This window comes from Hemiscyllium ocellatum, chromosome 13 (genome assembly GCF_020745735.1).
Source record: "Hemiscyllium ocellatum isolate sHemOce1 chromosome 13, sHemOce1.pat.X.cur, whole genome shotgun sequence".
Taxonomy (NCBI): domain Eukaryota; kingdom Metazoa; phylum Chordata; class Chondrichthyes; order Orectolobiformes; family Hemiscylliidae; genus Hemiscyllium; species Hemiscyllium ocellatum.
This window is the reverse complement of record NC_083413.1, coordinates 81,387,890-81,399,433: the sequence shown is the minus strand read 5'-3', so window position 1 is coordinate 81,399,433 and position 11,544 is coordinate 81,387,890. Positions and strand designations below refer to the sequence as shown.

The 11,544-nt window shown below is 41.6% G+C and overlaps 1 protein-coding gene across 1 annotated transcript in view; it reads right to left on the bottom strand.

Annotated features, from left to right (window-relative positions):
- Nucleotides 1–3,602, bottom strand: part of atg4b (autophagy related 4B, cysteine peptidase) — a 69,655-nt gene extending 66,053 nt beyond the window's left edge. Inside the window, exon 1 of the mRNA XM_060835019.1 lies at nucleotides 3,551–3,602. Coding sequence (XP_060691002.1) covers nucleotides 3,551–3,578 — 28 coding nt within the window. The 5' untranslated portion in view covers nucleotides 3,579–3,602. The remainder of the gene's footprint in view (nucleotides 1–3,550) is intronic.
- Nucleotides 3,603–11,544: the final 7,942 nt, after the last annotated feature.

Sequence of the window (11,544 nt, the reverse complement as noted above, 5' to 3'; positions counted from 1 at the left end):
TGCTTATGTAACCATTCAGCATGTCTACCAATCTTCCTAGTAAATACTCTATTACATATTTATGTCATTGCTCGATTGTTACCTATGATCTTACTCATCTATCCCTATTGGTCCTATTCTCAGACACTTTTTTTATATATCGGTAGGCCTGTAAACAATATTATTTTGGTGGACATTCCAAACGCTAACTTAATTTGAAGGTTTCCTTTTTGCTTTCCTAACTTTATTTTTACTCCCCTCCCAATTTTTTGTTCTGTTATCCTGTACTCTTCTGCTGTCAATGTACCAGAAGAAAGTGAGGACTGCAGATGCTGGAGATCAGAGTCAAGAGTGTGGTGCTGGAAAAAGCACAGCAGGTCAGGCAGCATCCGAGGTGCAGGAGAATCGACATTTTGGGTATTCCCAATGAATAAATGCCCGAAACATTGATTCACCTGCTCCTCAAATGCTGTCTGACCTGCTGTGCTTTTCCAGCACCACACTCTCGACTGTTGTCAACGTATGCCTCTTACTTAGCCCTCCTTTATTCTTTACACTTCTGTTCATCCATTTCAAGTATTCACTTGTTGCAGTCTTATATGTTTGTTTAGAAAGGATTCCATCCTCCAGAAACAAACTGAAATGTAGATGCTACAACTATTTAGGTTTTATTACAATTCAAAGTTAAATAATGGCAAAATTCTGAAGCGCAAAGTTATTCATCACATCCTGTGCTAGTTATAGTTTACAAGGCATTCCTTGGATATAACAACCAATATCTCCACTCAACTAGATAAGCAAATCAAAATTAGCAGTGCTAAGTCCTCTAACGCCTGTTCATGAACCACTCTCTGCTCCAATCCTCACCACCTTTCCATTTTATCTTGGCAACGCAGGAACAGCAGTAGGCCACTCAGCTCCTTCAACATATTCCACCATTCAATAAGATCATGGTTGACCTGTGGTCTAACCCCATATACCTGTATCTGTCTTTGACTCATATCCCTTAATACTTTGGCTTAATAAAAAGATGTCAATCTCAGATTTAAAATGAACTAATCCAGAACCCATTTGTGGATCAGAGTTCCAAACGTCTCACACCGTGTGTGTGTAGAAATGCTCCCTAATCTCTCTCCTGAATGGCCTGGCCCTATGGGCCAATGGGCTGAGTAGAGGCAGATGAAGTTTAACTCAGATAAATGCGAGGTGCTGCATTTTGGGAAAGCAAATCTTAGCAGGACTTCTACACTTAATGGTAAGGTCCTAGGGAGTGTTGCTGAACAAAGAGACCTTGGAGTACAAGTTCATAGCTCCTTGAAAGTTGGGTCGCAGGTAGATAGGATAGTGAAGGAGGCATTTGGTATGCTTTTCTTTATTGATCAGAGTAATGAGTACAGGAGTTGGGAGGTCATGTTGCAGCTGCACAGGACATTGGTTAGCCACTGTTGGAATGTTGCATGCAATTCTGGTCTCCTTCCTATCAGAAAGATGTTGTGAAACTTGAAAGGGTTCAGAAAAGATTTACAAGGGTGTTGCCAGGGTAGGAGGATTTGAGCTACAGGGAGAGGCTGAACAAGCTGGGGCTGTTTTCCCTGGAGCATCAGAGGCTGAGGGGTGACCTTATAGAGGTTTACATAATTATGAGGGGCATGGATAGGGTAAATAGGCAAAGTCTTTTTCCTGTGGTCGGGGAGTCCAGAACTAGAGGGCATAGGTTTAGGGTGAGAGGGGAAAGATATAAGAGAGACCTAAGGGCAACTTTTTCACACAGAGGACGGTACATGTATGGAATGAGCTGCCAGAGGAAGTGGTGGAGGCTGATACAATTTCAACATTTAAGAGGCATTTGGATGGGTATATGAATAGGAAGGGTTTGGAGGGATATGGGGCAGGTGCTGGCAGGTGGGATTAGATTGGGTTGGGATATCTGGTCGGCATGGACAGGTTGGACCGAAGGGTCTGTTTCCATGCTGTATATTTGGATGACTCTATAGCCCCTGATTGTACAATCCCTAACCATTTATCTTCATTCACCCTGTCTTTTCTTGTTAATATCTCAAAGACTTTGATAGCTCACCACTTAACCTTCTAAATTTGAAAAAATAAGCCTAATTTGTGGATTCACTCCTCATAACTCCTGAAGTTAAGGTAACATTCTTATAAATCTAATAAGAATACAAATCTATAAATTGTATTCTCTCCAATCGTTCCTAAGGTACGATGTCCCAATCTATTCATTATTCCAAGTGGGGTCTAACCAGGGTATTTTTTATATATATATATAACTGCAACATAACTTCTGCATCCTTATGATCAAATCCCTAGATATAAAGATCAGAATTCCATTAGCTTTCTTGATTATTTTTTGTTCTTGAACTATTCTCTCAAGTGCTACTTTTCACATCTCTACTTTTCTTAATCACCTGTGTGAGAGTATCAAAACATTTGAGTTTGTGATTTCATAGTATGTTCTGAGAGCCCAAGTAAGCTAACACTTTTTTAAAATTCAAATCAGGGGATATTGGCATCAGTGGCTGGGCCAACGTTTATTGCCCATCCACAGCTGCCCTTGAGAAGCTGGTGATGAGCTACATTTTGAACCACTGCATTCCACGTGGTGTAAACACACAATGCTGTTCGGAAGGAAATTCCAGGATTTTGAAGGAACAGTGATGTATTCCCAAATCAGGGTGGTGTATCACATTGAGGAGAACTAGCAGGAGGCGGTACTGTCATGTATCTGCTGTCTTTGGTCTTCTGGTATGCAGTGATCATGGGTTTAGAAGGTGTTGTTTCAGGAGCCTTTATGTGTTACTGCAGTGCATCTGCCATCGTGCACTGGTGTTGGAGAGTATGAGCATGGGGTCATTTAAGTGGATTGCTTTATCTACTACGCTATCAAGCTTCTGGAATAATCTTTGGAGTAATACCCGGCTTGAAAAGTGAGGAACATTCTATCGAACTCCTAATTTATCCCTTGCAGATGGTGTTTCATCTTCTGTGGGGTCAGGTGGTATTTTATTCGCTGCAGGATTCCTAGCCTCTGACCTGGTCTTCTAACCACAGTATTTATGTGGCTAGCTGCTGTTCAAAGTCCAATTCTCAACTGCAACACTCAGTTCTAAACCAAAAGTGATGAAAATAGTGATGGCCTCAATACTCCCATCTGCCATGTTCTGGCTTGACTTCCAAGACTGTCGAGATCCTCCTGAAAATGTTAAATATTGTCCTTACAACTAATTTCCCCGAGTTCCACAACCAACCAGTTCCAGAAGCTGCTATGCATGCTGGTGATGAGCTACATTTGACCTATTCATAGGTCTCCAGTACAATCTTCCTTATAGGGGAATACTGCAGCAGAAAAAGTTACAGGGACCATCGCTCACAATACATTCTAGCTTAGCTCTGCATCATCTGCAAGATTAGAAATATTACAGGTGGTTCACACATCCAAGTCATTGATTCTTCCCGGTATCCCACTGGCCACAGTCTGCCACTACGAGAATGACTTATTTATTCTTGTTGTTTCTGTAGCCAATTCTCAATCTATGCTAGTACATTACCTACTTACCATGTACCTTGATTCTGCTGACCAACATCCTGTGGGAGACCTTACCAAGAGACTTCTGAAAATTCAGACATAAAATGGATAAAGGAAAATCAACGTGTCAGTAATGTTTTCAAAACAAAGTCCACCACGATTTACCATTTCAATGACTTGGAACTTCCATGCTGCTATACTCAGATTTTTATCCAAATGCTCATTTATCACATCCTTTATGTGAGATTCTAACCTTCAGCCTACTGCTGGTGTAAGATTAACAGCTCTTCAATTCCTTTTCTCCTCTTGCTCCTAAAAGAGTGGGGTGACATTTGAAATCTGCAAGATCCATTCCAGAATCAGAGGAATTTTGGATGATGATTACCAATGCATCATTAATCTCTATAGCTACCCTCATCAACACCTGGGATGTAGACAGTTTCCCAGGACTAATCAACTACCAACACAGTAAATTTGCAGCACAAGCTTCTTATTCATTTTCTTTGACATCTCATTTTCCCTAGTCACTTGGATTTCTAGGATACTTATTGTATCCTCCTCAGTGAAAACTAGATACAAAGTAGGCATTTAGCCAATCTGCCATTTTTCTACTACCTTTTACTTACAAATGCCCCTGACTCTGCTTTTAATAGACTCACATTTGTCTCAGCCAAATGTTTCTATTTTATAAAGATTTTAGTCAATTATGTTTTTTGCTAGACGGCATTCTATTCTATCGTTCTTTATTTGTTTCTTGATCCTTCTTTACGGCATTACAAAAACTTCCCAATCCTCATTTCTGTCCCAACTATATGCTTTTTCTTTTAACCTTACGGAATCCTTACCTTAGCTATGATTGACTGACCTTGAGTTTCTGCACTTTGAAGGAATGTATACTTGCTGTAGGCCATGTAATAGTTCTTCAAAGACTGTTGATTGCTGTTGTAAGTCATGCCTTTTAATGTATTTCCCACCTCATCCAACTTTGTGCCTCACACTTTCATTATTTCCCTACTTCAAATTTAAGACAATTGATTTAGATTAAACCACCTCACTTTCAAACAATGTAAAATTCTATCATGTAGTTACTCATCCTTACAGTTTCCCTCACAGAAATTAGTCCTTTTCCACGACATAATGCTAAATCCAAAATAGCCTATCCTCCGGTATGCTCTATGAGATTTGCTCCAGTAAACCTCCCCAAAACAATCTAGAAGCTTTGGTGCTCAATTGATTGACATCACCCATAGTCACTTAGTTTCACATGCTGCAAGCTTCTCTCATCTCCAGATTTATACCGTGCCCCATAATATCGCTATTTGCTGGTCTATAAACAACTCCAATCAATGTCTGCTGCCCTTTGCTGTTTCTTAGTTCTATGCAAACAGATTCCTCACACTATTCTTCCAATCCAAAGTCCCCCTTCACTGATGTACTAATCCAATTTCTCATGATCAGCATTTCACCTCCTTTTCCCCCTGGTTTATTCTTCAGAAACAGAATATCCTTAAATACTCAGTTTCCAATTCCGTTCACCTGTCATGACATGACAAGTATATAGAACAAATTCTCCCCCATTGTGCTTTTAGACCATCTATCTTGTGGCAAATGCTACATGCCTTCACATAAAGCACTCTTCATTTTTTTTTAAAACATTAGTCTTCAGTCCAGGCACACAATGTTTGGCTTCTCCTAACTTCTAGTCTCCATCACAGCTTTTCGACTTCCTGTTCACAGCTTAACTCCCTTCCGATTTGACTGACCTCCGAGATTTCCATCCCAAAATAAAGAGAACATTTATTCAAATCCCTCAAAACAGATTATTCGCTGAAGTTGAAAGTTGATGACAAATTATTGACTAGTTAAGAAATTGCATGGCAGATATTCAATTTGTTGGATGTGATTAGTGGTACTGCACAGGTATACGAGTTAGTCCTAAACTATTCAAGAAACTTGTTAGTGCTTTAGATGACAGACTTGAAAGCCATCTATTTAAATTTGCCAATTGCACCAACATAATTGGTATAATAAGCATTACAGATGAAAGCATACAATCGAGATATTAACAGATTACATTAAAGAAATAAATTGGACAAATCATTACCAAATCTAAGTAAATATAAAATAATTTACTTTATATTTAAAAGGGAATAGAACGGAGTACTTTCCAAATGGTGAAATGCTGGGAACAACTGAGAGCCAGAAGTCTCAGAGGCCCACATACATTTTTTTTAATAGATATTTTTATTGAAAATTTAACATATTTTTACAAGTTTATAAATTTAAAAAACCCAAGTATAAACATTGATATACAATTAAACCTTAAATAAATAACCATAATTTATCAAACAAAAAAAACAAAACTCAACTAACTACTAATCTAACCTACAACTAACCAGAGTGTATAATTAAGTCTCTTACATTATTCAAAGAGAAAAAAAAACTGATGGATAACAGAGAAATTGGGTAGTGAGATACATTCTCGGAATGTATTAACATCAAATCATAACAAAACCCGTATTCCTGCGGGATTCCTCTCCCAAGGGGCCCCGGACCGGACAGGTCCCCACATACATTTTTTAAAAATTGTAAATGCAGTCAGAAATTAATTAAAAAGGACAAATGGAATGCTGGCCATTTTTCTAGAGGATCAGAATGCAAGTGACCATTATTAAACAATAATTATTAAAAGCCCTAGTTGGCCACAGCTGACGTCCTGAAAACAGCTCTGTTCATGAAAGATATATTATCTTGAAGGGAGAAAACAATTTACCAGAATGACCTGTGGACTTCAAAGGTTAAATGAGAGTTTACATAAATTCCTTCGAATTTATTATATTAATTGAAGTTTTCAGTAAATTAAGTAGAACAGATAGAGCATTTACAGCAGAACTCTTTCCATTGGTTGGGGAATCCAAGTAGCATAATCCAAATTTCAAGGGATTATGAAACATTTCTGTGCAAGTAGATTTATAAAATTCTGGAATTTGCAAATTGCAGCTACTGCAAGATTACAGAGTTTTAAAGCTCTGATTGATAGAGTTACCTTTGCAAAATACACATGGGGCAAAATGAAGTACATTGAACTTACTCAGGGAATACAGATGTGACAATGGTGTACTGGTAATATTAATGTGCCAGCAATCCAGAAGCCCAGGTTTATGATCTGAGGATTCATTCAAATATTGAAGCTGGTGTAATTTAAATTAATCAAATCTGGAATTTAAAGCTAGTAATAGTGCTAAGAAACTAGTAACTGTTGTTTAACAAATAACACCTGGCTCATGAATGTCCTGCAGAGAAGGAAATCTGTATCCCTCGGTCTGGTTGACATGATTCCAGACCTAGGTTAAAAACAATGACTGCAGATGCTAGAAACCAGATTCTGGATTAGTGGTGCTGGAAGAGCACAGCAGTTCAGGCAGCATCCAACGATCAGCGAAATCGACGTTTCAGGCAAGAACCCTTCATCAGGAATAAAGATGAAGGGCTCTTAAAACGTCAATTTCGCTGCTCCTTAGATGCTGCCTGAACTGCTGTGCTCTTCCAGCACCACTAATCCAGAATATGACTCCAGACCTACCGAAATGTTGCTGATACTTAACTGCCCTTTGAAATGGCTGAGCAAGACATTCATTTCTACCAAACAGACTGCAGTACTGGAAGGCAGCAAGCTGATCAGCACCATGATCGAATGGCAGAGCAGACTCATTGGGCCAAATGGCCTAACACTGCTCCTATATCTTATGAACTTTCCAAGGGCAGTTTGAGATGATCAACAAATTCTCATCAGCAATGCCCACATTCAATGAAAGAATAAAAATAAAGGGTAGTAGGCATAAACAGCTTAAACGACCTACTCTTATTCCTATGGATGTGCCAGCAAATAAACGAGCAGGCAGCTTGAGAAACTCCTTGCCCTCAAATTCGAGGCAGGCTGCTGGGAAGGGACCAAGGTGAAAAGGTTTACAGAATATAGAAGGCAAAATCAGATATGGAAGGAAAAAAAAGCACACCATTTTTGGACTCTGTAGCTAACTTAAATGACAACAGCTACCTACATTTCACCATAATATTTATACCTAAAAACAGAAGCTACTATATTCTTTAAATGGGAAGTTTAGACACAAATCATCAGAGAATAGAGATCCAAAAAATTGAAACTTTTGTGGAAATTTCACTTGATATGAACAATGAAACACAGAAAATAGGAGATGTAAGCCATCTGGCCCTTTGAGTTTGCTCTGCCATTCATTATGATCATGGTTAATCATTCAACTCAATAGGATGGCTTTCCCCGATATCCTCACATCCCTTTAGCCCCTCGTGTTACATCTATCCCCTTCTTGAAGTCATACGATGTTTCGGCTTTGACGGGTTTCTGTAGTAGTGAATTCCATAGGCTCACCACTCTCTGGGTGAAGAAATTTCTTCTAATCTCAGTTCCTAAACTGTTTACCCTGTATCCTTAGACTGTGATGCCTGGTTCTGGACTCCTCCCCCAGTTGTGAACGCCCTTCCTGCATCTACCTTGTCATGATTTTATAGGCTTCTATAAGACCCCCTCCATTCTTCTGAACTCCAGTGAATATACTATTAACCAACTTACCCTTTCCTCATACATCAGTCCCAGCATCCCAAGAATCAGTGGTAAACCTCTGTTGCCCTACATCTATCGCAAGAACATCTTTCCTCTGATAAGTTAGCAGAAGTGGCACACAATATTCCAGGTGTGGTCTCATCAAGACACTGCATAATTGTAGCAAGACATCCCTGCTCCTATACTCTAATCCCCTCGTTAATGGAGGCCAACATACCATTTGCCTTCTTTACGACACCTTAGATTTTTTTTTAGATTAGACTTAGATTAGACTTACAGTGTGGAAACAGGCCCTTCGGCCCAACAAGTCCACACCGACCCGCCGAAGCGAAACCCACCCATACCCCTACATTTACCCCTTACCTAACACTATGGGCAATTTAGCATGGCCAATTCACCTGACCCGCACATCTTTGGACTGTGGGAGGAAACCGGAGCACCCGGAGGAAACCCACGCAGACACGGGGAGAACGTGCAAACTCCACACAGTCAGTCGCCTGAGTCGGGAATTGAACCCGGGTCTCAGGCGCTGTGAGGCAGCAGTGCTAACCACTGTGCCACCGTGCCGCCCACTTTTGAATAATGATCTCTACTCTGTATTTCCTGACAGCTCCCCAGGGCGCCCCTGCTTCTGCATAACAGCCTGGGATAGTTATATTGCGTCCTCCTGTGCTGTGCAATTTTACTGAAAACTTCATTCTGTTTGGTGCGGCCTGTTTGGTGCAGCCCATTTTGCCGCTGACTCATTTAGATTAGAAATGACAAGGTAGATGCAGGAAGGGCGTTCACAACTGGGGGAGGAGTCCAGAACCAGGCATCACAGTCTAAGGATACAGGGTAAACAGTTTAGGAACTGAGATTAGAAGACCTGCATGCTTACTTTCAGTGACTGGTGCACAAGTGCATCCAAATCATATTGCACATTCCCCTCTCTCAATTTATAGCCAAATATTAATGCCTTCCTGTTTTTGCAGCATCTGCCACATGTTTGCCCTTTCACTCAGCTTGTCCAAATCACAATGCAGCATCTCTGCATCCTCCTCACAGCTCCCCTTTCACCCAGCTTCTGTTGAAAGCACAGCATAAAGCAAATGATTCCTATCAGTGGCATTTGCCATTTCAACATCCTGGAGCAGCTTCTGGGGGTAGGGATTCTACCTTTTCGCCAGATTCACCTGACTACAGATATATCTACAGAAATGTTCAGCTGCTAAGCAGCCTGTATTGTGGGAGAAAGCAAGGACTGCAGATGCTGGAGATCAGAGTCAAGAGTGGGGTGCTGGAAAAGCAAAGCAGGTCAGGCAGCATTCGAGAAGGGGAAATCGACGTTTCAGGTAAGAGCCCTTCATTAGCCCTTCCTGATGAAGGGCTCTTGCCCGAAACGTCGATTCTCCTGCTCCTTGGATGCTGCCTGACCTGCTGTGCTTTTCTAGCAACCCACTGGAGCCTGTATTGTAGGTCAGCTAGAAAACTTAAATTTGATCTGTTTTGGTATGAAAAGCCTCCTCTACACAAACTGTGTGCTGAAAACCCAGCTGGCTCTTTGGTAGCATAAAATAAACCCTAACCACTCGACGCCTGAAGGAAGAACACCGCATCTTCCACTTTGGGACCCTGCAACCACACAGGATTAACATGGATTTCACCGGTTTTCTTATTTCCCTCACACTTACCCCAGACCCAAGCCTCCAACTTGGCACCTGCTTCTTGCCAGCAGCTTTCCCATCTATCTGCTCCACCCTCCTCTCCAACCTATCACCTTCTCCCCACCTTCATCTACGTATTGTATTCCCAACTACCTTGCCCCCAGCCCCAGCCCCAGCCCCACCCCCCTCCCCATTTATCTCTCAGCCACTTGTCCCCAAGCCTCATTCCTGATGAAGGGCTTATGCCCAAAATGTCGATTCTCCTGCTCCTCAGATGCTGCCTGACCTGCTGTGCTTTTCCAGCACCACACACTCAGTTATAAGATTTGTCTGTCTCCTTGGCATATAGTAGTGAGGATATCTAAACCTATCTTTCATACATCATCCAATCTTGGATGATAGACAAGCAATCATAAAATAGTCAATGCAAGGGCTGAGAGAGGGAGAGCATGAATGGGTGTTTTCATGTGCAAGTACGGACATAGTAAAGATAACATTTAAAGTTGAAAGAGATGGTCTTATGATTAACAGTGAAAACATTCGCCTCGGCAGCAACTGCAGCAATACATGGGGGAATAATCAAGTGGAAGAGTTACAATTCGAAATTAGAGAATGAAAAGAAGAAAATTCACCAAAGTCGTTCAGAATAGAAAGCACGGATATCAGCAATGTTCAGCAAAGTCTCAAGAAAACAACTCCACAAAGAACTTGCGTTTAATCTAAAGCTGGAGGCTTCCCCTGAACTGAGGTCCACCATATTGCTTTTGTTCGGTCTTTGCTCCTTATTAATTCAGCTTCTCTCAAGTAAACATAGACAGTACATGGATATTGCCTCAAGGCCATATGCCTGTCAGCTTTGTACATGTGCAGCTTCCAATTTTTTGGATGCATCTGGGCTACCACAGCCATTGAGGCAAGGAATGTATTTTTTCAGTCCAAGCTCATCTATGCCACAATAGACCCTAAAAGTTTTGTTTTTTTCAATTTAACCTATAAAAATCAATTGATTCAGAGATGTTATTACACACCGGATTTGAACGCAAGCCTTCTAGTCCAGCAGTAGCCCTTAAGGAGCATTTCATTTTTATGTTTTAATCAGCCCATTCAAATATGTTATTACACAACTCTGGAGCAGGTGGGTCTGGAACTCAGACCTCCCAGTACAGGAGTATGGGTGCTACCACTGCACCACAATGCCCTTAAGGAGCATCTCAAAAGTACCCTGCCTCATTCACACCATCTGATACAACAACCAGACAAATTACATCAACCCTAGGAGGTTTATTAACTTTAAGGAGATAGCACAAGCTGGATCATAACGTGTCCGAGGAACAAGTCATGCCTACAGACCCGAAGGATTTGCTCATCTCACAGACTGCTCTGAGCAAGATAGGTGTCCAAGCAAAACTTTTAACTGGAGCTATACTAATGTCAAAAGCATTTGGCAAGGTGTGGCTGAGTTGCATGCAAAATGCACATAGGAGTGGTGTTTCTCATCTCACAATCTACAATGGAGTATGTGTCGATACCAAGAGGCTCCACAGCCAAACCTATTTTACCTTTGGGGATTGAGAAAGGAGAGAACAGAAATAGTCCAGGCACAACAATGCCTCTCAGTGAGGGAAGGGGGGAGGGGGAGAGGGGAGGGACGGGGGGGGGAGGGAGGGACGGGAAGGGGGGAAGGGGGGGGGGACGGTGGGGGGTGGGGGGGAAGGGGGGACGGGCGGTGGGGTGGGGGGGGGTGGGTAGGGGGGACGGGCGGTAGGGGGGACGGGCGG